Source organism: Colletotrichum lupini, chromosome 10, assembly GCF_023278565.1.
Source record: "Colletotrichum lupini chromosome 10, complete sequence".
NCBI classification, from domain to species: Eukaryota; Fungi; Ascomycota; class Sordariomycetes; order Glomerellales; family Glomerellaceae; genus Colletotrichum; species Colletotrichum lupini.
In genome coordinates this window covers 3,433,272-3,457,142 of record NC_064673.1, presented here as the reverse complement: position 1 = coordinate 3,457,142, position 23,871 = coordinate 3,433,272, and the positions used below count along the sequence as shown (strand labels likewise).

Sequence of the window (23,871 nt, the reverse complement as noted above, 5' to 3'; positions counted from 1 at the left end):
GCGACTCCCTCGGGCCCCCGGCACTCATACACCTATATACACAACTACACACGCGCAACGTGACTGTGCTTTTCCCTCCCTTGATACCTGCATTCCCATATCCGACAGCAAAAAGCCTTTTTTCGTTTTGTGAAAGTGGTGACTGGTCCATCGCCTTCTAATAATCCTTCTGATATACGTCGGCAAACCCGAAATATGGATCACCAACTACTGGAATATCCCTCGCTGGGGGGGGTTTCCGTTTTCCGTTTGATAATCACTTTGCTCCCTTTCGCTAAACCCTTACCATACCTTCAATACCCTTCCCAGTCTTCTGCAATCGGATTTCCCTAGACAACAACGTGCGTAGACATATGCTCGACAGCCTCCTTAATCGTCCTGAGCATACGCTGGTTCACACAGAACGGGCACCGCAGCGGCCTCTCGTTGGCCGAGACCGGGTCGTCGTTCTTGATGGGCGTCAGGTTCAGCTCCGGCGTAGACGGCATGAACCGGTTCGACGCAGACACGACCCTCTGCACGGCGGGCGTCGCAAGTGCCGCCGCGGCGGTCCCCTGCGCGCGCTCCCGCTGCTCGCGCTCCTCTCTCGCCGCGGCCGCCGTCGCCTCGGCCTCGGCCTCCTCCTGCTGCAGCTGGCGCAGCGCGTTCTGCAGGACAATGTCCGGGTCCTCGTCGCCGTACATGGGCGTGTCGCTTCCCGGCGGGGGTGGTGGCGGCGGCGGGCCGACGAGGCTTGTGTCGGCGCTGTGGGGGTCGGGGGTATGTTGGACGGCCGAGGTCGGGGACATGGGATTCGTCGTCGCGGGTCCGCCGGCGCTCAGGCGGCGGAGGACCTCGTCGCGGACGAGGGCGCAGACTTGGAGGCTCGCTTCGACGCCGAGGGCGCGGAGGATGGCTTCTCGGATGGCGGCGGGGGAGGTCTCGGCGGAGAGGGCCATGAGGCGGGGCACGCAGTCGGCGAGGTAGGCGATGTCTTCGGCCGGGTTGATGCCGCCGTCGCCGTGGCGGCGCTGGCGGCGTATGAGCAGGCCGTAGCGTTTCTTGAAGCGGTGGATCCAGCCGGGGGAGAACTCGGGGGGCGTCTCGTCCTTGTAGCGCGGGAGGGCGGTGAAGATTGCTTTGGCCTTCTCGCCGAGCTCCTCGTTGGTCGGGTGGCGGCCGGTGGCCTGGACCTGCTGGTACCATCGCAGGACGAGCTTCTCGACGTCGGGCCAATTGCCGAAGCGCAGGCGGCTGCCGCTCAGCTGGGGGTTGTCGCCATCGAGGCGGGAGTATTTGGGACTCAGGGAGTGGGAGACGGTGGACTGGGAAATGTGCTGGCCATACTGGGCGTAGAACCAGTCGATGCAGGCCTTGTGGCTGGGGCGGATTGTCTGGGCATTGGCCCAGCGGCGGAGGGCGCGTCGTTGGTCGAGGGTGAGGGAGTGACGCTCCTTGGGTGTGCCGCCGACGGGGCTGCCGGTGACGTCCGGATCCGGGCCGCCGGGGAGGACGTCGGGTTGTTGTGAGGGGTGGTGGAGTTCGTGGGCGGCGTCGTGGTGTACATCTTGGGTGTGGTCGTGGTCCGACATGGTGGATGAAGGAACTTCTCTCTTTTCCGTTTTGGTGACTATCCTCCCGATGCTCGACGCGCGCGTCCACCACCACCGAAAACCGCGATTTGCGACGAACGGGGGTTTCGCTCGGTGGACAAAAGCCCGTGTATTGAGGTAATGTGAATATGTGCAAGACGCGGGGGGAGGGTGTTTAATCGGATGAAGGGGGGGCCGAGGGGGCCGCCAGTGGTGGTCTGGGTGTCGTGGTGTGGTTTGGGAGAATCGTTGTATCCGTGTACGAAGTGGTTGAAGGGGGGGGAGTTTTGGTTAAGGAAGAGGAGGGAGCAAGCTGGGAGAGGGAAAATGTGGGAAAGCGCAAGTGTTTAGCTGCAAGCGAAGCGAGGGCCGTACGAATTAGGATTGTAGCACGGCTTATTCAGCCAGCACATGCGGTTCGAGGGAGATCCGCCAAGGTTGCATGTCACTTGTTTATGCATCCAATGAGCTAAGGTAGCTACTTCTGGTACCACCAATTACCCTCTGCTACCCCTACCTTACAAAGTACCTATCGTTGGGCTCCGTGAAGCAAAAAAGGTCCCAGGCGCCCGGACATTTCGTTTGGGGTGGCTGGCCCAAGCTTCTCTGCGTGGGTTGCATCAACTCGCAGCTGTCATTTACGGATAAGTTTCATATCCGTTTTGCAATTGGATCACTCTGTTGAATCCGACATGGCATTCGGCGTAATGCCAGTAAACGAAGTTGATGATCCGACGTGAATCAATTCCAATGTACTTCAGTCACCACAGAAATGGCCAGTTGTTCCGTCAAGCAAGCTTGCCATTCAATGCTGGTTGATATTCCCACAAGTCTATTTACCTTGGACAAGAAAATACGCTACCTACTTTTCCTTCAATGCTGACAGCTTCTCCCTCATATTCATGCCACATGCTGAGGGTGTGTCGCACTTCATTAATGCAAGTTCCGATCCCAACTCCCAATGCCGAGCCAACCAAAGGGCCAAAAATCAGACCCCTCCTCCCTCCCTAAAGAGTAAAACAGGAAACAACAACTGTCATCCCCCTCCCCCCTCCCCCCGCCGCAACCCATAGACCTCGTCGCTTTCACACAGACATCTTCATGGCAATCGTCTTATGCGGCTCATACCCCTTGACCACAAAGTCCTCAACCTTCCACCCGTCAATGCTGCACCCCGGCTCCCTGTTGTTGATCTCCAGCAGCGGGAAGTCTCTTGGCTCCCGCTCCAGCTGCACCTTGAGCGCGTCCACGTGGTCCGCGTAGACGTGCGCGTCGCCCATGACGTGCGTGAGGCTTCCCGGTACCAGGTCGCACGCCCGCGCAATCATGTGCGTCAGGAGCGCGTAGCTGGCAATGTTGAAGGGCACGCCGAGTCCCATGTCGCAAGACCGCTGGTACAACTGGCAATGGAGGTGGCCCTTTGGCTTCTCCTCGTTTGCGGGCGTGGCGCCGCGGGCTCGCGGGTACGACACGTAAAACTGTGCAAACATGTGGCACGGCGGGAGCGCCATCTTCTTCAGATCCGCTGGGTTCCAGGCGCTAAGGAGGATGCGGCGGTCGTAGGGGTTCGTCTTGAGCTTGTGGATGACCTCGGCCAGTTGGTCAACGCCCTGGCCCGTGTAATCCGTCTTGGAGTCGACGTACTCGGCGCCAAAGTGGCGCCATTGAAAGCCGTACACGGGGCCCAGGTCGCCGACTTCGCGGTGGGAGAGGCCGACGCTGTCCAGGAACTCGCGCGATCCGTTCCCGTCCCAGATCTTGACGCCGGCTTCGCTCAGGGCGAGCGATGATGTGTTGCCCTCGACGAACCACAGGAGTTCGGCAATGACTGCGCGGAGGAAGACACGCTTGGTTGTGAGGAGGGGCAGGAGGGGCTCGCCGTTCTTGTTGAGGGAGAACTTAAGAGGAGTCGGGGCGAAGATTGAGTAGGTGCCGGTGCCAGTTCTGTTAACTGTGTCAACTCATGGTGCTCGTTACTTTGGGTTGCTTTCCTTCCACTTACCTGTCCGGACGGTGCTCGCCCTCCTCGAGGATCTCGCGAACGAGATCGAGGTACTGGTATTCCTCGTGGCGCTTGGCAGGGGAAGCGCCATTCTGCTTCGTAGGGTTCTCGGAAACAGACATGTTTGTGGATTCGACAGCTGCTGGTGCCATTGTTGCGTCCAAGATGTTGGAAAAGCAAGTTTTTGTGGTTTCTCTAAAGTGAGATGTCTCCTCGAAATGGAATGCCCCGCGGAAGACGCGTCTTGACGCGTCTGATTAAAGTGCATTTCTGCTGACTAAGGGAGCTCGCAACTGATAAGATAAGCCCTGCCGGGGAGCAAGGGTCTTGCCGGCTGCAGCATCTCTATGCGCCGGAGCTTGTTCCATCTCTGCTGAACTTTGGGCGAATGGGAGCAGCCAATCCGACGAGTCTGAGCTGAGAAGTCGTTTCAACATCATCTCGGTAGACTCAGCCGTCGGATCTTTCCTATTCGCCCCTGACGTTCATGTGTGATGGGAATTCGGGATTTTGTCATGTCCACTTGCTTGAGACTTACTCGGTGACGATGTGTTCTCCCCTCCCCCCTCAAAGGTCACTGCCTGGCGTGACGGGTTTACAAGATACACGGACAGATGGGCTCTGTCGACTCATAGCGTTCACCTATATTGGCAAAGACTTCGATGCTACGAGTTGTCTCTGAAGAGAGCTGAGCTTTCTTCTTAACTGACGTAGACGCTCTGTATACGGGACCTCGGTGTCCGGGGACTCGAAACCTCTACTCGGTCATTTACCGCCTCTCCGTTTCCTTTGATATATCTTTCATTCTAAGCAGTTTGCTCAAGTTGCACTTTCATGGATATGCGTTTGTATTCTACAAAACCTCAGGGCCGACGATGAACATCACCATCACCGTACCGCCGGGAACCGTCAACCATGGCGACCCAAGACTCATTTGTACGCCTCCCATCTGGACCGACTTTGTCATCTTTTACGCAACAAACTACTTCGTCCACGCCCTCACCCTCCCCAGCCGTCCCGGCGAATCCATCCTCGAGACCTGCTTCACCGTCCTGACGGCCCTCTTTCTACCCAGCACCGGCTCCCTGCGCGCCGCCCGCTGGCTCCTCTCCCACGCCGGCACGGTCAGGCGCGACGAGCTCAGTCGGGCTATCAGGGCCGGGGCGCTATGCATGGTCGTCGACGAGACGGAGAGGTCCAAGGTCTCGTGGATAGAAACGTCCTTGAGGCGGATGAACTTTGAGAGGGCGCGAAGCTGGTAAGTGTTGAACAGAATCCGCTTTAGAATATTGAAGCATTTCAAATCAATACACATTTCCTTGTGACTAACTTTGTTCATGCTGAAAGGTACGATATCCCCACCCCCCAATGGTATCGCTCTCGCTTTCGCGGCGCTGGTCGGTGGGTGCACTCTTCCCGGACCATCCACGGGACATGCGTCCTACCCAAGGGCTTCATCTTGGTCGAGGTGCCCGTAGGCACGCCCCTGATGCCGCCTCCCGGCTCGGGGGCCGCCCACCTCGACCGCTCCAACATCCAGCTGGGCAGCACGTACAACATCCCCAAGGCGTTGTTCGCCCTGGGCCAAGCCGCGTGGGGCGTGACGACCGTCTACCGCACGCAGGGCGACCAGCTCCAGCGGTATGGCTATGCCGCCTTCGGCGTGACTGTGGCGCCGTATGCCTTCATGTCTCTCGTCAATCTCATTGCGCTCCTTGTTACGCCGGAGTATAACTGTATCTACCTCGTCCATACCCCCGACCTCGACAAGGCGAAGAGGTTGGGGGGCAGGTTCTCCGGCATGGTTGCCAGCGTCGACCTCGACAGCATCAAGGAGCCGTTGCGGACCTTTTGGCCCTCTCAAGCGGCTCATGCGTCGTACTTTGCCGTCACGACGGTACTCCTCCTAATGCCGGCCATCCTCGTCGCGGGCGTGACTGGGTTCAGCCCCGGGCACAGCACTATCTACCAGCAAGTTTGGATTCTCAGTTGGCTCATCTTTGGCATCGTCATGGGTCCGGTCATCAGGATGCTCACTGTGTTTCCCTCTGAGATCCACGGCGTTTACAAGATTCGTGCGAACGACGCGATAGCGTATGCTCTTGACAGGGCGACGTTCATGCAGCGGGTGATAGACTGGCTGGTTGCAAAGTATTTCCGCATCATTGAGACGTCGTTCTATCTCTATGTCATCATTGGAGCAGCGATTTGCTTTACTCCTGCGATAGGGGGCATGGTTGTCGTTGGGCAGATGTTGCAGGAGTTCGGTGTGTGTAGACGGCTAGATACGACTGGACAAGGAGGTTTTTAGAGTACGTATTGATGGACATAGTCCTTATTGATACGAATACAATAATTCCAGGCTTTGAGGCTTACATTCCAACTGGTTGTCGAGTTCGCCGACCCACAGTGGTCTTTTTATCAGCGTCGCCCACCATCAGATTTGGCAATGAAAACGAAAAAAAATCAAAAACATACAACACCAGGTATTCGCTGATCGTCACCGACTCAACTACTGATCTGGCCCTCATCGGCTTGTCTATGGGAGAGCAGACGGGGTCCCGAATTTTCCGATGGGTGTGGTCGTATGTGCTTGTTCTGGAACAGAAAGTCCATGATACTGGTTGTAGGTTTGCTCCTCGTGCGTCTATTATTCGTAACACTGACGCAAACAACTACGCCACCGACGACTCCCGCACTTGTTGAAGTTTCTCGAGGTTTACAGCATGAGCCTCCATACCCTTTGGGTCATTGGGCTAGGAGCTGGGATACGATACGATACGTTCAAACAGGGTAAGCATATACTCTCTATTGGATAGTACCTACATGAAGAGAGGTATGCAATTGATTGCGACAAGAAAATATTTCATGACAAAAAAGAGATTGATATTGTTCTATAACGTAACAGCTGCCTCCCCTAACCTTTACATAGTTACTAAGGACATACTTCTATAATCGATTTCAGTCTTCAATATCTCCCAATCTAGCTATGCTGACCGTCTAGAGCGAGCCCTTTACACAAGTACGCCCGGCACGTGAAACGCTAAAACTGGCTTGTGTCGTCAAAGCGAGGAATCTTTAAGCCGTCTAATACACTGCGATCTTGTGTGAAGAAAACCTCGGGATAGAGCTGAGATTTAGTCCCTCACAACGACTAGATTGTGCCACCGTGTGAGTATCAATTTTTTTTTGAAGCGTGCCCAGGAAGCACAAATCAGCTGTTGTTACCTTTCTTATTGTCTTGCGGGCAGCTCAACTCCTATTTTGTTCATAACATGGTGCGTCTGTTCAAGGGTAAACGTACAACGATGAGAAGAAGAGAGCAGTCGTGCTGGCAGGCTCCCACGTATGTGTAAACTACCAGCTTTCATATGACTGTATTACTCAAGAAGCAGCGTGAGCAGGTTCAATACGTCTAGTTTTGAGTACTCCCAGAGAACCGATGAATATTATTGTGCTTGGTTTAGGTTGAGGTTTCGCTGCAGTCACATCGACTTCCAAAGGCAGTCGTGGGCATTCAGGATCTTCCCCATCTCCCAGCCTACTATCTTGTAGCCAAGTGCCTCGTTTTCAATTGGAAGACACTACGGGCCGAGTAAAGAATTGTCTTACGATGCTACGTGAATTCCACCTTACTTTCTAGGCCCACTGTACACCCATGCTTCCGACAACTTCCTCACCCCATTGAAAGTAAGCGTGGTTATCAGGAAGACTTTTGATAGCCATACCCTTATGTCAGTCTTCATAGTTATATCACTGTAGCTCAAAGCAACTCTGGACTAGCAACTGAATGATCACCAGAAAGCTGGAGCCTCCACAACCTCTGTTCGGCACAGATAAATACCGTGTCATCTGGCCCGCGACAGAAGCTCATGACACCACCTACCAGAGAGGCCATGTTAGCATCCTTAGGAGCATACAGTTTAAAATCTCAGATTCAGAGCGGTCAAACTTGCCTGGAACCAGAATTGCGCCAAGTAATGAACCGCCATTACTCCAAATCTCAATGCCGTCGCTACAGGCCGCCCACACATTGCCATTCTCGCACATGAGGTGCATGGGAGCACCTCTCCTAGCCAGGGCAAACAGCCGCCTATTCGCCAGGAAGACGGAACCACCACGCTTCACAATATCAAAAGCGTAGATACTCCGCGGTCTAAAATACCTTGGTCAGAGCTGAAGGGGAATAAGACGAGGAAACAAGGAAACAAAGAACTCACTCAGTCAAGTCAAGACTCCCATCAACACGCACACCACCAGCATCCGCAACATACACCGTCTCAAACTCCTCGTCAATCGCAATCCCCGTCGGCCGCTTGAACCCATCCGCCATGGCCCTCACCTCGCCCGTCTTCGGCTCGCACCGATACACCTGCGGCGGCAGCTGAGGACGCGCCCTAAAGTCCTGCTCGTGCCCGCAGCACGGGTCCGTGAACCAGATGCCGTTGTCCAGCGGCGAGACGGCCGCGCTGTGCGGGGAGTTGAAGTCGTGGCCGTAGTAGCCGGACGCCACGCGCTGCGGGTGCCTACCCGCCTGCATCGTGAGCACGCCGCCCGTCTGCGAGGCCATGTTTCCTTGGGAACACCACACGGCGACGTCTTCTCCGACTAAGCAGCCGCCCGCCGGCATGGGCATGGTTGGAGGCGGGCGCATCTTGGCCCATTTTACGGCGAGCATGTCGTTGGTTTTGCTGGGCTCGACGTTGACCTTTGACATGAGGATCGTGGGGGGCCGCGTAGGGTCAGTTGCTGCGAGTGGGGCGGAGGTCGTCCATAGCTCTTTTCGGGAGGGGATGTATACGCATCCGCGGTGGAAAAAGGCGTTGGCTGAGGCGTCTAGGGAGGATAGGAGGAGGGCATGAGTTGGGCTTGGGCCGATTATGGACGTAAGAGCGGGGTCGTATTGGATGATTGAGATGCCCGCCTGCAAAATATCTCTTTAGCAACCCAGGAAATATTCTAACGGAACATGAGGTTCTCACCTTATTTGAGCTGGGACGTGATGCTGGCGTCGGACTGAGACGATCGCCTATCTACTCGGCAGTGAGCATGTAGATCTGAGTAGATCGTTGACTCTCATTACGAGCCGTAAAGGATATTCTTACCTCGAGTGGAGTCGCAACAGACTTGATATTCTTCTCTTCAATGGTTGTCATGATGAAGATGCTCTGTTTGCACACATATTCTCTTGGATGTTGTTTCTGGTGAGTTAGTTATCATTGACACTACTTGGCTGAGCTAAATTACTAACCCCTACGGCCCCAATTGAACCGGGAAGCACGTTTGCAGCAAACACCTGAAAATCCCTACAATTTGCCTTCCCTCTCTTAGTAGTAGATATCCGTTACTTTCAGCTGAGATATAAACCGCAAAAGGTTCGGATCAGTCCCCGCGTCTAATGATGGATCGGCCTGCCATGAGCTCCGGCACGGGGCATTGCCGTGACTGGGGCCGAAACGGGCTCGGATGATGTGGGTAGAGTTTACTGGCGCCGTATCGGGCTTACACAGTAGCATGCTCCGCCATCCAGGCGCCAACATCGGGTTTACGGCCATACGACTTACTAAGTCCGGTGATCGACTCGCAGCGAGCTTCGCCATAAAGCATGGCGTGATGATATAAAAGCAATTGTAGAGTCTATTGGGAGGTTTCTGGTGCCAAGCATTTTGTATTTCAGTACAGTTACCATGGCTATCATTCTTGTCACTGGCGCGAACAGAGGAATCGGGTTTGGTATTGTTCAGGCGATCGCCGGTCGACTTAGCAACTTCACCATCCTCGTCGGATGTCGCACACATGAGTCTGGCGAAAAAGCGATTCGCAAATGGAGAGACATTGGTATCAAAGAAGCCTTAGACGTACTCCCATTCGACATTGAGGATGACGGAAGCATTATCGCCGCTGCAACCATCGTTGAAGAGAGGTATGGTAAACTAGATGGTGAGTTACTACCTATCTTCTCACTGCGAATCCGGGCAGCTAATGATGGTAGTCCTGATCAATAACGCCGCCAGAGTCACCGTCTCAGAATCACTTAACCTCCACGATGTCCGGTCCGCGACCAACTCTGTGCTTGCAAACTGTGTCACTTCGAATCTCATCGTCACTCAAGCATTCCTCCCGCTTCTTCGCAAATCCGAATATGCTCGCGTCATCATGACCTCGAGTGCTCGAGGCAGCATGACAAGAACAGCAAATGGGGAGGTAAGCACACATCACTTTCCGCACTTTCGGTAGCAGACTTGTCTCACACAACATACAGCTTCCGCCAGCAGCCTCCATCAACTATTGCATGGCAAAAGCTGCGTTGAACATGATGACCCTGCAATTCCACCTGGCCGAAGAACGAAGGTCGTCCGATGACAAAGTCGTCTTCTGGGCAACTAGCCCCGGGCACTGCAAGACGGCTTTCAACGGGTTTCGCGGCACCAAAGAACCGGTGGATGGAGCTGAAGTCTTTGTGCGATTGTTAGAGTCAGAAAAGGGCGTCATTGCCTCGGGAACGTTTTGGGAGTTTGAAGACGACGAGTTCAGATTGGTCCCCTGGTAATCCCTCCTATCAATTGGATCATCCGTCTTGCGTCCAGACCAATTGTTGCTGGATAAAGATCGTGAAAAATTGCGTACTGATATCGACTTCCGAGTCACCCTCGCGGTACATCTCGTCGTCGCGTTTTTGCTGGTCAGAAAATGTCTTCATTCCCATCAACCAAGCCCTCTATGAATACACTAGGTCGCAAAGAGACCATTGACTTCGCCCGGAATATCGCCCGTCTAGTGTTTCGCCTTCTCGTCCTTGTCCGCGCTGTCCAAGAACTTCCTGTTACGTCTCCTCGTCAGCAAATGGGGAAGGGATTCCTGTCCGTCCAGGGGGAAATGACGCACTTGATGAAGTCGGCCTCGTCGGAGCTAGATGCGTTGATGGGGGGAGTGGCAGTAGCCTTGGGCTTGCTGCCGCTCAGGCCGTAGGAAGCGCCGCCGAAGAGGGTCGCGAGGACGCCCATGGCCAGCTGCGCGGAAAGAGAGGTTAGCCTTGGGATGATGCTCGGGGGCCGGGTTCGGGAGTTGCAGGGAGCAGCGGAGGCAGAGAGGCGCGCTCGGGATAGCGACATACGTAGTGGGAGCCAATCTGGCGGCCGGCGATAGTGTACATCTGAACCATTTTGTCGGTATTAGGGGGTTTGCGAGCCTTCGGGGGTGAATTGGTTCGATGGGGTGGAGGCAATTGGAGATGGATGAGATTCGTCGTGGATGTCGATACTCGGAGCTCGAAATTCGTTCGGAAGCTGGAGAATCTAATGCCTGGATTGTCAGGCCCTCAATTTCGGCTCTGAGCCTCTGGCCAGTATCGGGAAAGCGGGGATTCCCAGCCACCGACATGTACCTCCGTATCACTGCTGCGCCACAGACGGATAAGTTTATGCAAGTGCACTCGGTGGCTGAAGCTCCCGATGCACCTTTCTTAACCAAGCAGCAGCCGACGTCACAACCGACATCAGAAGATTCATGCCGCGGGCGTTTCCGGCGCGCGCTGGCGCAGGGCGACTACATTACCCTTTAGGCTCCCCTCCCCCAGCACTGCCGCCATCCATGCACACATAAAGCTGCCAGCCTCCGAAAAGCGAATTTGGGTGGTAATAGCTCAGATTCAGACGAAGTAATCCGTACATCAACACCAAAAGCATACAACATGTGGGGAAGAAGCCAGGACAAGACACCGGAACAACCGAAAGAGTCGCCAAAGGAAGATGGCGCCAAGACGTTCGACCCCAACAAGCTGCCGGCACGTGAGAAGCTGCCAGCGGCGCTGCAAAAAATAGTTGACAAGTCAGACAGAGAGGATAACTTCTTCGACGAGCTGGTGGACGGGTAGTGAGTGCCGACCGTTGCGACTGAACTAGAGTGCTGAGTTGACTTGCGACAGTGCGCCCGAGTCCACCGAATCCAACGTCCGTTATGCCGCCTACGTGACACGAATCCGCACCATCATGATGTCCGCCCATCGATACGTCGCCTACACCTCTGATATTGGCGAATCCTTCCGGCCCGTCGCGCATCCCGGTCTCGTCCGCACCGCCTACGGAATCTCGTGGCTCTACATCCTCGGCGATGTCAGTTACGAAGGCTACAAGGCGTACTGGGCTAACCAGCGCGTCCTCAACCCGCACCTCCAGCTTACGGCACGGCAAGCAAAGATCACGGGACTGCCGGATGCCGTGTCAGATGCGACGCACCCCAGCGAAGTGGTTCCGGGTGGCAAGGTCGCGCCGCTGGACGATTACAGGACAGTCATGATCCAGCGAGGTATCTTCCAGAGCATTGCCAGCATGGGTCTTCCGGCTTTCACCATCCACAGCGTCGTGAGGTATTCTGGCCGAGCTCTCAAGAACGCAAAGAACCCGAAGATAAGGACCTGGGGCCCCATTGGTCTCGGCCTCGCTGTCGTACCCTTCTTGCCCAGCCTTTTCGACGAGCCGGTCGAGAACGCCGTGGAGTGGATCTTCCACAAGGGCTTCGAGTCGTACGGTGGTAAGGAGTTCGTTGGCAATGCACCAGCCACCGGTCGTGAAGACCTATTGGCGAAGAGACCAAAGGAAAAGGAACTGTAGGCGTGGCGTTTAAGGATGATTTGGATCACAACTCAATCGGATTTGGCTCGGCGCATGAAGGAAATCTCCAATTCACGGAACATGGCATAAAGGGAAGCGATTGGCACGGCCCTTGATTTGGCGGCGTGTGGTGTGTAATTGAGGGTATATACGGAAAATGCCACTATGAACATATTCATCAAGTCATCATCATTCGCTAAACCTCCATGAGATCAGGCGGCGGCCCAACACCGCGGAGCAGTACGACAGTATTGCCGCTGACAAGCGAAGCTCCAACCTTTTCGTTAAACTCTAGAAGCCGTCCTCCCTCCACGTGAAACACCCGAAGTTTGTCTTGCTCATTCGATGATCGGTTGTTGAGGTTCTCCACCTGTAACCGTTTCGCGGCTTCGTCCAGCACCCTACCCACCACCCAGTCCTTGGAGAAGAAGAACTCTCCCTTGGGGAACTTTGCTTTTGCGGTTGCGGCTTCTGCTTCGACGTATAGGTAGACTCTCTTCTCTTGCGCCAGCTTATCGTCGCCCTTTGCCGTCTTCTTGAGATTGTTCACAGCTATCAGGCGTGCAGATGCGGATGTGGGCTTTGGTTTGGGCAGCGCCCTGCCAGCTTGTTCCTTCTTTGCTGATCCCCATGCCTTTAACTTGTCGAATGCGCTCTTCGTCCTCGCCGCAACGTCGATCTGCGACCCCGGCCGCGCGCCTAGCGGAACGAGGTTCTTGCAGTCGTGGTCCTCTTTCAGGCGGTGCTTGAGGCAGTAGTCGCGATTGCAGCCCGGGCAGTGGACGCCAGTCACTAGCGAGGTACCGATGGTGGTCTTGCAGGTCGGTGATGCGCAGGGCTTCTGGGTGACTGTATCGCGCAGTTGGCGGCCTTGGCCGTAGGAGGGTTTCGCAAGCTCCGCCTTTCGCCGGCGTTCGGCCCAGGCGCCGGCGTTGGCGCACTTGTGTGTAGTTTCGGACCGGTGGTCGAGGCAAAATGTGTGTTTGCAGCTTTGGCAGAAGAAGGGGAGGAAGTCGAGCTGGTTACAGTATTCGTATTCGCAGTGTTTGCCGACGAGGGTCTCGTCGAAGCCGTCTTTAGATTCGTCCATCTTGACGTAGCTCGTCTCTTCGGGGGTGGATGAGGATGCCATTGCGATGACGTTTTTGGCTTCTTTGTCTATTTATCTATAATATTGAACAGTCTTCGGAGATTTGTTGAGCTTGCGTAGACCTCAAGGTGGGCGCAGTGGGTGGCACGAGGCTGAGAGTGGCAGTTTCGGAGATGGCGATGTCGGGTTGATGAGAAATAGCGGCGGAAGGGTCTGGAAGGCGCCAGTTGGCGGGTTTCGCTCAGTCAAGTTGACTCAATCCACGGGTCGCTGTCAGCGGGGCAACCGCTGGGAGCTGGCGCCAAGTACAGCGTGTGCGTGGCCACTTGCAGCCTGAAAGGGTAAGATCCATAATGGGCCACGGCTCACTAACCAAAGTCGCAATTTTACTATGATGTGAGCTAGTTTGGCATGCTGGGTCACAAAGTCAATAAAGCTTCCGCAGTATGCCGAGGGAAGTCAAACGTCTCTGTGGATATTGGTCATCCAAACTGCTCTCCTTGAGAGACATGGAAATAACGGCGAAGAGCCGGAGCTAATGGAGGGGCGACCCAGGCGATCCCCGGATGTGACCCAGTATTTAATCGGATCCGATCTAGCGGGTCCCCGGACCCCTAAAGTGGGCCACGTACCTGCGCGTTTCTCGCGAATCAATGACGTTGTTAACGGTCCTGTCGCATCTCCCCTGCAAAGCTTCTCAGAGCCTGCGCTTCCGAACTACGACCATGTTTCTTTCCTGACACCAACGCGACATAATGCCTCCTTATGTACCGCGAAAGCGGTTGCGCGAGGAGTCGCCGGTCAAGCAGACCCCAAAACGCCAACAGGTAGCGAAAGGGCAAGGAAAGACTCCCGCCAGCTCCGGCCGCAGAAAGCCGACGTTGTACGACGATTTAGATGCTACCACCACGTCTGAGTCATCCAAGGTCGGCCGCGCTGCGCTTGATACCATCAGCGACAGTGACGAGACCAGTTCCTTGAGCGATTTATCTGACGGCGATTTCGAGGATGTGCCTCTTGCAAACGGTCACAAAGTGGAGGAAGTGTCTGAAGATGACGATAACGACGACATCGAGTTTGAGGATGTTCCTGCCCCGAGAGCCACCTTGGCAGTAGCGCCGACTACTTCTAAAGACCTGCAGCTCACCCTTGACGCCGGGCTTGGTACCGCGATGACTGATCCCTACGGCGATAAGAAGGGACCTACGAAGCGTGAAAAGAAGGTTCGCAATTTGACGCACTGCATTCACGTCCAGTACCTTCTGTGGCACAATGCCATTAGGAACTCATGGATATCCGACCAGGAAGTCCAGGCGATCATGATGTCTCATGTTCCGCCTCGTCTGTGGGAAGAAGTAGAGCGATGGAGAAGGACCAGCGGCTTAGTCACCAGGCCAAAGCAAACACCGACGAAGGTGGCCAAACCAGCGAAGAAGACCAGAGGAAAGGGCAAAGGAAAGAAGACCGAAAACGACGACTCTCGGGATTGGGGCGCTGCCGCTGAAAGGCTGGAGGCAGGTGCTGTCGACATGAGCCACGGCGATCCACTGTTCAGACTTATGAGGGCTCTCGCGGCGTGGTGGAGGCAACGCTTCCGCGTCACGGCACCCGGGATCCGAAAGTGGGGATACATGCCGCCTGAACGACTTGGTCGGTTACGAAAAGCCTGGGAGAAGGAAGGGAAAGATGACGAAAAGTTTGGAGAGCGGATTAATGGACTTGAAGGGTTTCGGAAATGCGCTCAGGACTGCACAGGAAGCCGAGATGTGGGATCGCAACTTTTCACCGCGCTTTTGAGGGCCTTGGGGTTGCAGGCACGGATGGTCGCGAATCTCCAGCCAGTTGGCTTCGGCTGGACGAAGTTGGAGGAGGCAGATCCTGAGACGGAACAGACCGCAACTTCGGCACCAAAAAGCAGTGACGAAGCGAGTGAGGCAGCAGATGGCACACGCGGTAAAGCGAAAAAGGGGGCGAAGACGACGACTAAGAATATTCCGGTGAAGAAGACATCGAAGCAGGCACCAAAAACAACCTCTGGACGAAAAACTGGAGCGAGACAAGCCAGTAGCAAGAACGCCGTCATTGAGATAGATGACTCGGATGATGAGCTTGGCTTGGAGCATCCGGATAGCGATGACGCGTCGGTCGTAGAGTTGGCAGTGACCCCACGAAAGTCAGCCCCGAGGTCGAAAAAGTTTGACAAGGACTTGGAATTTCCACATTATTGGACGGAAGTGCTTTCGCCGGTGACGAAGAAATATCTGCCAGCGGATCCAATCGTCAAGAACATTGTCGGTACTAATCGAGAACTGGTAGAGTCTCTGGAGCCGCGTGGAGGAAAGGCAGAGAAAGCGAAACAAGTCATGGCATATGTTGTTGGATTCTCTCCGGATGGCACAGCCAAGGACGTAACGGTTCGTTATTTGCGAAAGCAACTGTGGCCAGGTCGTACAAAAGGGGCGAGAATGCCACTGGAAAAGGTACCGATTTACAACAGGCACGGGAAGGTAAAACGATACGACCAATTCGACTGGTTCAAGTCAGCTACGAAGGGCTATGTCAAGGGCAGTCAAAAGCATCCGCTCACCGAGGAGGACGACGTTGAGGACTCGACAGATCTTAAACCCGCCCAGCCGGAGAAGAAAGAGGTCAAGGAAGGTAGCGAAACTATGGCGTACTACAAGCAGTCTAAAGAGTTCTGTCTCGAGCGTCACATGAAGCGCGAGGAGGCCCTGCTACCTACAGCAAAGCCAGTCAAGACTTTTCTCCACAAGGGGAAGGGCGGAGAATTCTCTCCAGAACCGGTCTACTCGAGGAAGGACGTGGTCAACGTCAAGAGCGCAGAGACATGGCACAAGCAAGGCAGGGCACCCAAACCTGGCGAGATGCCCCTGAAGAGGGTGCCATATCGCGCGGCTACGACCAACAGGAGACGAGAGATCGCCGAGGCCGAGGCTGCGAGCGGCGAAAAGGTTCTTCAAGGATTGTACAGCTTTGAGCAAACGGACTGGATTATTCCGCCGCCTATAACAGATGGAGTCATCCCGAAGAACAATTACGGGTATGTCTGCGTGCTCATTGAATGGATTCAAATGCTAACACATCCCAGTAACATCGATCTCTTTGCCGAGCACATGTGTCCCGAAGGCGCCGCACACGTCCCGTTCCGAGGAGCCGTCAAGGTCTGTAAGAGGCTCGGGATCGACTACGCCGAAGCCGTTGTGGGCTTTGAGTTTGGCAATCGAATGGCCGTCCCCGTCATTCAAGGCGTTGTCATCGCCGAGGAGTATCACGACCAGGTTATGGAAGAAATTCGCAAAGACGAGGCAGAGAGAGCGCGCAAAGAGGACGAGAAGCGCCGCAAAGCAGCGCTGAGTATGTGGAGCAAGTTCTTGAAAGGTCTCAGGATCGTGGAGCGTATTCGCCAGGACTATGGTCATGTCGACGACAGTGTTCCTGTTTTCCAGAAACACGGGGCGGCCAAGGCTACCAAAGATGCTCACGCCGAGGAAGAAGGAGACAAGAACCAGGTGGACGCCGAAGCTATGCAGATGAGAGAAGAAGAGATGGCAGGCGGCTTCTTCCCCGAAGGGCACGACGAAGAAGAGGTTGAACAACCCAAGAGGTTTACCTCTGGCTTCTTCCCAGTGGTGGATGAAAACGACGAAGATGAAGACATGGATGACGCCCTGCAAGTGGATCACGGCCATGATCAGAAACCGCATGCTGGCAACGGCTCGGATGGCGCGGAAGACGCGGAAAATGCAGAGGATCAGATGGAAGGCTCACCCGAACCCGAGCCTCTTCCTGCACCAGTGAAAGCCAGACCGAAGCCCAAGAAGAAGGCAGTGGCGAGGCGATCATCTAGGCGGCGGCGAAGGCCCGTATCTGAGAGTGAAGATGAGGATGAGGACGACGATGACGATTTCGTGGCCTCGGACGATGACTACGAGTAGTGCATCTGCGTCTGGGCTCGAAGGAGATCATGCAAGACGGGAAACCGCTTGAGGATTTCCATCACTGTGCGTCGGGATTTGAGAGTCGTGGACAAAACTGGGCAGCTGGCAGGCGGCTGTAGTACAGTAGGTGTGCCACCATCCTTATTCGTCGCAAGATGCATAGATGGGGGCATTATTAGCTATCGCCACCAATGGAGGACTATTCCTTCTTCAGCTCGTATGCCGAGATGCGCTGGCCCGACTGGAAGGGTTTGATTCTGCGACTCTGCTAGTGTATGTACGGTCAAGTCAAGAGCACCTGATCACGTTGAGAAGTGGACATTGCATCCAATAGAAGAGAAGGTGTCAGCGTGTGAAGTAACTGCATTCACAGCCTGATACATCATGAAATCAGAAGAGGAATCGGCGATGGTCTGTATTTGATAGAAGATACCATAGTACGAATGTGAAACCTTCCGCATCCCAAGAAGCATATGGTCATCGACCATCGTCGTCTATCCGTCTGTCCACTCAAGGTACTCATTGATACGAGCGGTCGCCATGTCAGTGACAGTAAGTGAGACAAGAGGCACCCAATGACACCTTCGGCATGGGAATGCGCACCCGTTCGAGCCACCTCCCAGGACCTCCCCTGCTGAAGATTTGCGCTAACGAGAGGCCGGGGGTGGGTGCTGTCCAACTTCCCGGGGCAATCTGACGATCCACCGATCGGTTTAAGTCAGGTCCAGATGATTTTCCTAATGTCACCTCATGCTCCCCTTTCACCTTTGACCGACAATGCGAATCGCGACTTCGTGGGCGCCAAGTTGCGTGTCGCCGTTTTATCGAAGCCTTGTAATTCAGCGTCAGGGCTAGAACGGAAAAATTTAGAAAATACCATTAGGTGAGGTGAGACAGGCAGCGAAAGAAGCGCGGCAAGGCGAAGCGCACCGGGAGCGAGGGGTAAAATCGTCCGGTCAGACGGGGTCAGGCGATTCCCAGGCTATCGAACGACGGTGAGGATTTCTTTTCTTCTAGTAGGCAGATGAGAAGGTGAAGGCCGTTTAGAAGGCTGCGAGGCTCCAGGTTACTCTTTCCTTCGATATTGGAGCATCCTAGAGGTGAATTTTGGTTACTTATTTTCATAAGCCACACGCACACAGGTGTTTGGCGAGAACGTTCGCCTCTGGAAGGCAAAAACGGAAGAGGGGTCAAATAGAAGAAAGACGAGAGAGAAGTAAGCAAAAGAAAAAGAAGAAGAAGAAAAAAAACACCTTTTCGAACCAAACGGGTCCTCGGGAAGGCGCAAGGCACGACGGTTCTGGTCTTGCCCGTACCTGCCTATCGTCAAGGACGTCAAGGACGGCATCTCACCACCCACCTCGATCCGCTACCGCCTCTCTCTCTCACCTTCAACCCTCCCGTCTTTTACCCTTCTACCTCCCACTTCCCACTTCCCGTCCCATTGCTCGGCGCAATCCCATATTTTCACCACCTCACCTCCTACGGCGAATATCGATTTTCTTCCGAACATCGAGTCACGGTCGGATCATCACCGTTAGATCACACCTCCTTCGTTTCGCGTCAAGGAGGCAAATCCAAGACGAAAAGGTCCGCAGTGGCATCTCCTGTCCGCAGGTAAGTAGGCTGCACTTTGTTGTCAATTTTCTCCTCCTTCTCATTTCGAGGCTTGGTGGCGCTTCCATTTTGTGCTATTCTTCGCGAATAGCCTCTTTGGTTGCTCATTTACCCTGAACCTTCCTTCCTACTTGGCCCAATCCTTCCCATACACTCCCGGGGACTCATTCACAAGCTTTATGGGCGGACGCACCGAGGAATTTCGCAGGCAAGGTGTGAGTGGCTCCCGATATTCAATGCAAGTGTGTTGGGCTCATTTCTCGCTTCCCTCTATTACCCTTCATGCGCTTCCATCGGCGAGCTCACGTTTACCAACAAGATTCCTGTTCATTCGGCTATGCTGTACTCATTTCTCTACAATGAGCCTGTTGGGCTGGTTTTTGGTCCAATTTCAACGCTACTTTTCTAGCTTGCCTATCATGTTTGCCTTGCTGAGTAAATGGTGTCAAAGTGGAAAGATTGCTGATCATGAAAAGCATAGTCGACTTCGAAGAGTCCAGGCACATCAACCAATCGCTCGCGCCTCAAACGACATTGTTGCCCGAAGGAGTTCTAGATTTCTGCCAAGGGTCGCGCAACACGTCAAAACTGTTCTCGCTCATGGACTTGTGATACATCATCGGTTGAAAGAGCCTCCTAGCGCAGCAATGGAGCAAGTCTACCACGACAAACGTGCCTGTGCGGCTACAGTTCTCAGCGTCTTCCCAGACATATGCCTTCAGTACCTGGAGGAGACAGCCGCCAAGGTCAACCATAACGCCGATCAAACTATCGACACCATTCTGGGTTCCACCGAGAAAGGCGGATCGTACCCCAAAGCATCCCGCCGCCAGAAAAGTCTTAAGCGGAAGCGTGAAGGATCGGCTGAAGATGATGAGGAAGATGAAGATGTTGAGAAGGAAAACATCCTCCGCCTCTATGCTCACCCTGGCCGAGAGCGTGAAACGAGAAAGCACTACATTTCCAGGTCGTAAGTCTAGTTCATTCCTTTCCTTAGCCTAGCTTCCACGGTTAAGGCCATCAAAGTTGGCCACTACCTTGTTGCTATATGCTCATTATACAGATGAGACTGACACTGGACGTAGGGAGGAGATTCTGAAGCATGATTTCCCTCAAGTTATCCAGAAGTGCGTCATGAAGATCTTTTACGACAATGCCTGCAAACTGCTGCCTACGTACCTTGCCGTCGATAAAGCTCTTGAGGATCTGAAGAACGGTGTTCAAGAAGGTCTCCCTCACGGCTTTGCGCTCAAGAAGAGACCAACCCCACCATCGGATCGTATATTCGCGGGTCAGAAAATGGCTGAACGTTTCGAAACGGCGACTCACGAAGAAAAGAGAGTTTTGGAAGAACTGGTGGCCGCCCGGCGAGTGCTGATAGTTACCCGTAACAGGCTCGATGCAGCTAGATTCGAGGCTGCCAGAGAAGCTGCCAACTTTGAGATAGCAAAGGCGACTGGCAGTTTTACGGACTGTGGCTGCTGTTATAGCGAGTTCGCTCTCAATCGCATGGTCCGTTGCGAGAATGGGAACCATGTAAGCTTATGACGCTCCATTCTTTCAGACTTTTGCTAACCCTTTCAAGTTCTTCTGTCTCGAATGTGCACGCCGCAACGCTGAAACAGTGGTTGGCCTCTCAAAGTATGAGATTACCTGCATGTCCATAGATGGATGCGATTCTGGTTTCGCTCACAAAGAACGCTCCAAGTTTATCAATGACCGACTTAGTCAAGCCCTGGATCGCATCGAATCCGAGGCTAATCTCCGCATGGCTGGCATTGACGGCCTAGAGACCTGTCCTTTCTGCCCTTATGCCGCAGAGTATCCACCGGTCGATATTAACAAGGAGTTTAAGTGCGAGAATCCCGACTGCCAGGTGGTCAGCTGCCGGCTTTGCAGAGAAGAGACCCATATACCCAGAACATGTGATGAAGCCGCTGGAGACAGCGCAGAAGGTGCTCGGCGTCAAATTGAGGAGGCCATGTCTAGTGCGCTCATCCGCAAGTGCAACAAGTGTGAGTATCCTTGCTTTCTTGACGACTGAACCAAGATAATTGATTAGATTGCACATGATACTGACATCCAACCCAGGTGGCATGGCGTTTGTCAAAGAATCAGGGTGCAACAAGATGACCTGTACAAAGCGTGGATGTAGGAACGTCCAGTGTTACGTTTGTTCCAAGTCATGCGACTACGCCCACTTTGACGACCAGGCAAGAGGTGGACAGAAGGGCAATTGTCCCCTCTTTGACGATGTCAACACACGCCACAATGAGGAAGTGCAACAGGCCGAGGCAAAAGCCCGTAAAGATATTCTCGAGCGACACCCCTCGATGAAGGCAAAGGAAGATCTTCTCAAAGTCAACTCGGGAAAACTGGCATCGGCAGTCTCCAAGAACCCCCCAGCACTGCGAGCTGCCTACGGACAACAGCTTCCACCGCAAAATCCTCAGGCCCAGATTGTCCCACCCGGGATGAATCGAGTTGTTGGCATGCCTCCCGCAAACGCGGTCGGGCCTTTTCAACCTCAGCCGATGATGCCACAGCCACAGGCTCATGCGATGGTTCCGCCGGCAAATGTTGCTGCTGGAGTCGCGAATCAGCAGTTGCAAAGGGGTCCGGTACAGGCTCAATACCCTCAGGGCCATAATCCCAACCCGATGCTCGATCAGCAGCACCGCCCAATCATTGGAGCCGCTTTCCCAAATGCGCAACATCCCAGATTTCCCTACTTGCAACCATTCCCAGTACCACCGCCGCCAGCGGTTCAACAAGGTCGGCCAGCGGTGTTTCATAATCCTAACCCGCCTCGCGTGCTTTACCAGCCCGCAGCCCAAGCAGTGCCGATGATTGCGCCTCACCCGCCGATAATCGCTCCTCAGCCTGTGAATCAGGTAGTGCAGGCCATCGCGCCACCCGGCCAGGCCAGACTCAATAATCCTAACTACTTGGGTTTTGAAGAGGGATGGGGTCCAGAGTACGGAGAGCCTAGAGAGTTGAAGAGGCACAAGTTTTGCGATAAGAATGCACAGCGGCTTCCCGACATCCTGGCGAGACAGAACATTGATGAGAAGGCCGGGGAGCAACCGCAACGACCTGAAGAGCCCGCGCAACAGGCCAGCGCCAAAATGACTGCAGCTCAATTTTTAGCCCACCCCAATTGCGGACTTGCAGAGTTTGTGGCCGGCAAAACGAATCGAGATGGGTCCCAAGTTCAGCATCCGGCACCCGTGAGTCGAGCAGCCCAACGGGCTATAGACGCAGGTCACGAGTTTCAACGACAGCTTGCTCTTCACCGTGCTTTTTACCGTGGCGGGGCGAATGGTATTCCCGGAGGAAGCAGAGATCATCCTATCAAGATGGACTGATTGCCGTCTTCCGGGGTTCTTCCTAATTCTGCTCGTACAAATTTTTCTTTACACGACGATGAAGCGATGGGAAGTTAGCATTGTTGGGTGGTCATTACCACATCACATGAACGAGGAAGCGTGGTCTTGTTTGGTTCGTGGAAGGCAGGATACGAGTTTGTTATCTTGAGGTTTCCTTTTCCTATTACTTTCTTTACTTTTCAGGCGGTTTTCATCAGGGTGATTACCGGATGACATTTAGCACAGCGTTGGAGGGTATCTCCATCTCATTACTCTAGCATCGATTGAGGCACTCATATGGGAGGGGGAGGGGGATGGTGGAAGCGAGTGCCATGCCAGCATGGTATACATTATTTGAGATACCATCAATGAAGTCTCCCGTTGATGAAAATGGGGGTTTCTTTTGTGAAGCAGATACATGGAATGCGAAACGTGGGTGTGTGAACTATGGAGCATCCCACGCTCCAGGTACTTAAAAAGCAGAGAGTGTACCAAGTCTTGTGTGAATCGCAAAGGAATTGATCAGTGAGATATACGATGTGCGCGTGTAAATGTAAGTGTGTGTATGTCCAGGATTTTCACCGCCCCCGACCAAATTTCTCGTGCCATTTCCCCTTGCTTCCAGTGTTTTTGAGATTTGATACCGTCTGCGGCTCGGTCTGGGCGACGAGCTCGATGGTTTCGTGGATGGTGGCGATGGCGGCTAGGCCGGTGACGGGGATACTGTCGTCCGAGGAATCTGGTGAGGGTGCGGTGGAGTGAGGGGCGAGGAGGATGAGAGAGTTTGACGTGTTTTTCTGGAGGAGTTTGTAGGTTTTGTCTGGGGTTTTTAGGAGGGCTGTTGTTGGGGTTGAGGTGAGGGTTATGCTGTTGTGTGTTAGTGAGTGAGTAAGTGAGTGAGATAGCCAGTAAATGAGTGATGAGAGAGTGAGAGAGGTGACGTGGATTGTAGATGAGGGGATGGATGTAAGGGAATGGTTATACGATGAAGGTAAGTGAGACATGCAGAAGGGAAGTGTGGTTTAAGTAAGGTGAGGTGAAGTGAGATGTCGTGTTGAGGCTCAAGGTGGACTGAGGCACGGCTGGGGGGTTGAGTGATGGACGGAGAGTGAAGTGGGTTGACTTACACCGGAGCATCTTCGGCAGTGAGCAGGGCTTCTAGGTCGGGGGGCAGCTCCATGAGCTTGTAGCCTCTGGCGTCTGGGGCATGGGTCAAGGGGATACCGGGGTCTTGGGTAGACATGTTTTTTGAGTATCGAGGTATGATGCTTCTATGGGAAATACGACGTTGTTGATGGAGTGAGAAGTGAAAGCCCGGTGAAACTTTGATGTGAGGATGCGAGGTCGAATCAGCAGTCGCGTAATCGGTGCGGGGTGGGAAAAGAGACGTCTTTTGGAGATTCTGGGACGGAGAGCCGATTAGATTGGACGGAATGCGACGGGATTCATGGGAGGAAGGAAGAGGGGTTCATGGGGAGCTTTCGCCATTGGCTGCATCGACTTTGGCAGGGGATCTAGTGGGGCTGAGAGATCGAAAGATGCTTGATTGGGCAGAATCGAGTATCCGAGCTTTTTCGATACCTACGTGTACGTACCGTGGGCCCGAGTGCCTTGTTTTAGTGCGGCTGTTGCTGGTCCGGCAAGGTTACGGGTGG

General features: G+C 54.1%; 14 protein-coding genes across 14 annotated transcripts; 7 read left to right on the top strand and 7 right to left on the bottom strand.

Annotated features, from left to right (window-relative positions):
* Window positions 1-329: 329 nt before the first annotated feature.
* CLUP02_18184 (centromere binding protein B) lies at window positions 330-1,571 on the bottom strand (the record flags this gene model as incomplete). The annotated part of the gene is made up of 1 exon (XM_049297087.1): window positions 330-1,571. The coding sequence occupies one exon, from the start codon at window positions 1,569-1,571 to the stop codon at window positions 330-332; it is 1,242 nt and encodes a 413-aa protein (XP_049138311.1).
* A 1,085-nt stretch (window positions 1,572-2,656) lies between these two features.
* CLUP02_18183 (thymidylate synthase) lies at window positions 2,657-3,725 on the bottom strand (the record flags this gene model as incomplete). The annotated part of the gene is made up of 2 exons (XM_049297086.1): window positions 2,657-3,515; window positions 3,574-3,725. 2 exons carry the CDS (start codon window positions 3,723-3,725, stop codon window positions 2,657-2,659), a joined length of 1,011 nt encoding a protein of 336 aa, XP_049138310.1.
* A 723-nt stretch (window positions 3,726-4,448) lies between these two features.
* Window positions 4,449-5,884, top strand: CLUP02_18182 (uncharacterized protein; the record flags this gene model as incomplete). Its single annotated transcript, XM_049297085.1, has 2 exons — window positions 4,449-4,831; window positions 4,921-5,884. 2 exons carry the CDS (start codon window positions 4,449-4,451, stop codon window positions 5,882-5,884), a joined length of 1,347 nt encoding a protein of 448 aa, XP_049138309.1.
* A 276-nt stretch (window positions 5,885-6,160) lies between these two features.
* CLUP02_18181 (uncharacterized protein) lies at window positions 6,161-6,620 on the top strand (the record flags this gene model as incomplete). The annotated part of the gene is made up of 2 exons (XM_049297084.1): window positions 6,161-6,366; window positions 6,578-6,620. 2 exons carry the CDS (start codon window positions 6,161-6,163, stop codon window positions 6,618-6,620), a joined length of 249 nt encoding a protein of 82 aa, XP_049138308.1.
* Window positions 6,621-7,455: 835 nt separating this feature from the next.
* CLUP02_18180 (uncharacterized protein) lies at window positions 7,456-8,729 on the bottom strand (the record flags this gene model as incomplete). Its single annotated transcript, XM_049297083.1, has 4 exons — window positions 7,456-7,729; window positions 7,794-8,497; window positions 8,556-8,606; window positions 8,679-8,729. 4 exons carry the CDS (start codon window positions 8,727-8,729, stop codon window positions 7,456-7,458), a joined length of 1,080 nt encoding a protein of 359 aa, XP_049138307.1.
* A 531-nt stretch (window positions 8,730-9,260) lies between these two features.
* Window positions 9,261-10,123, top strand: CLUP02_18179 (uncharacterized protein; the record flags this gene model as incomplete). The annotated part of the gene is made up of 3 exons (XM_049297082.1): window positions 9,261-9,513; window positions 9,566-9,777; window positions 9,836-10,123. 3 exons carry the CDS (start codon window positions 9,261-9,263, stop codon window positions 10,121-10,123), a joined length of 753 nt encoding a protein of 250 aa, XP_049138306.1.
* Window positions 10,124-10,347: 224 nt separating this feature from the next.
* Window positions 10,348-10,735, bottom strand: CLUP02_18178 (uncharacterized protein; the record flags this gene model as incomplete). Its single annotated transcript, XM_049297081.1, has 3 exons — window positions 10,348-10,393; window positions 10,459-10,583; window positions 10,688-10,735. 3 exons carry the CDS (start codon window positions 10,733-10,735, stop codon window positions 10,348-10,350), a joined length of 219 nt encoding a protein of 72 aa, XP_049138305.1.
* A 48-nt stretch (window positions 10,736-10,783) lies between these two features.
* Window positions 10,784-11,134, top strand: CLUP02_18177 (uncharacterized protein; the record flags this gene model as incomplete). The annotated part of the gene is made up of 1 exon (XM_049297080.1): window positions 10,784-11,134. One exon carries the CDS (start codon window positions 10,784-10,786, stop codon window positions 11,132-11,134), a length of 351 nt encoding a protein of 116 aa, XP_049138304.1.
* Window positions 11,135-11,263: 129 nt separating this feature from the next.
* On the top strand, window positions 11,264-12,182 carry CLUP02_18176 (uncharacterized protein; the record flags this gene model as incomplete). Its single annotated transcript, XM_049297079.1, has 2 exons — window positions 11,264-11,445; window positions 11,498-12,182. 2 exons carry the CDS (start codon window positions 11,264-11,266, stop codon window positions 12,180-12,182), a joined length of 867 nt encoding a protein of 288 aa, XP_049138303.1.
* A 196-nt stretch (window positions 12,183-12,378) lies between these two features.
* CLUP02_18175 (AN1-like Zinc finger) lies at window positions 12,379-13,314 on the bottom strand (the record flags this gene model as incomplete). Its single annotated transcript, XM_049297078.1, has 1 exon — window positions 12,379-13,314. One exon carries the CDS (start codon window positions 13,312-13,314, stop codon window positions 12,379-12,381), a length of 936 nt encoding a protein of 311 aa, XP_049138302.1.
* Window positions 13,315-13,348: 34 nt separating this feature from the next.
* Window positions 13,349-13,783, bottom strand: CLUP02_18174 (uncharacterized protein; the record flags this gene model as incomplete). The annotated part of the gene is made up of 3 exons (XM_049297077.1): window positions 13,349-13,512; window positions 13,559-13,636; window positions 13,738-13,783. 3 exons carry the CDS (start codon window positions 13,781-13,783, stop codon window positions 13,349-13,351), a joined length of 288 nt encoding a protein of 95 aa, XP_049138301.1.
* Window positions 13,784-14,027: 244 nt separating this feature from the next.
* On the top strand, window positions 14,028-17,228 carry CLUP02_18173 (Rad4 transglutaminase-like domain-containing protein; the record flags this gene model as incomplete). Its single annotated transcript, XM_049297076.1, has 1 exon — window positions 14,028-17,228. One exon carries the CDS (start codon window positions 14,028-14,030, stop codon window positions 17,226-17,228), a length of 3,201 nt encoding a protein of 1,066 aa, XP_049138300.1.
* A 2,039-nt stretch (window positions 17,229-19,267) lies between these two features.
* On the top strand, window positions 19,268-22,216 carry CLUP02_18172 (ubiquitin-conjugating enzyme; the record flags this gene model as incomplete). Its single annotated transcript, XM_049297075.1, has 4 exons — window positions 19,268-19,818; window positions 19,934-20,384; window positions 20,434-20,863; window positions 20,940-22,216. 4 exons carry the CDS (start codon window positions 19,268-19,270, stop codon window positions 22,214-22,216), a joined length of 2,709 nt encoding a protein of 902 aa, XP_049138299.1.
* Window positions 22,217-22,794: 578 nt separating this feature from the next.
* CLUP02_18171 (uncharacterized protein) lies at window positions 22,795-23,618 on the bottom strand (the record flags this gene model as incomplete). The annotated part of the gene is made up of 2 exons (XM_049297074.1): window positions 22,795-23,083; window positions 23,344-23,618. Coding segments are annotated over 2 exons (564 nt in total), but the record flags the coding sequence as incomplete, so codon positions are not given.
* Between the last annotated feature and the right edge of the window lie 253 nt (window positions 23,619-23,871).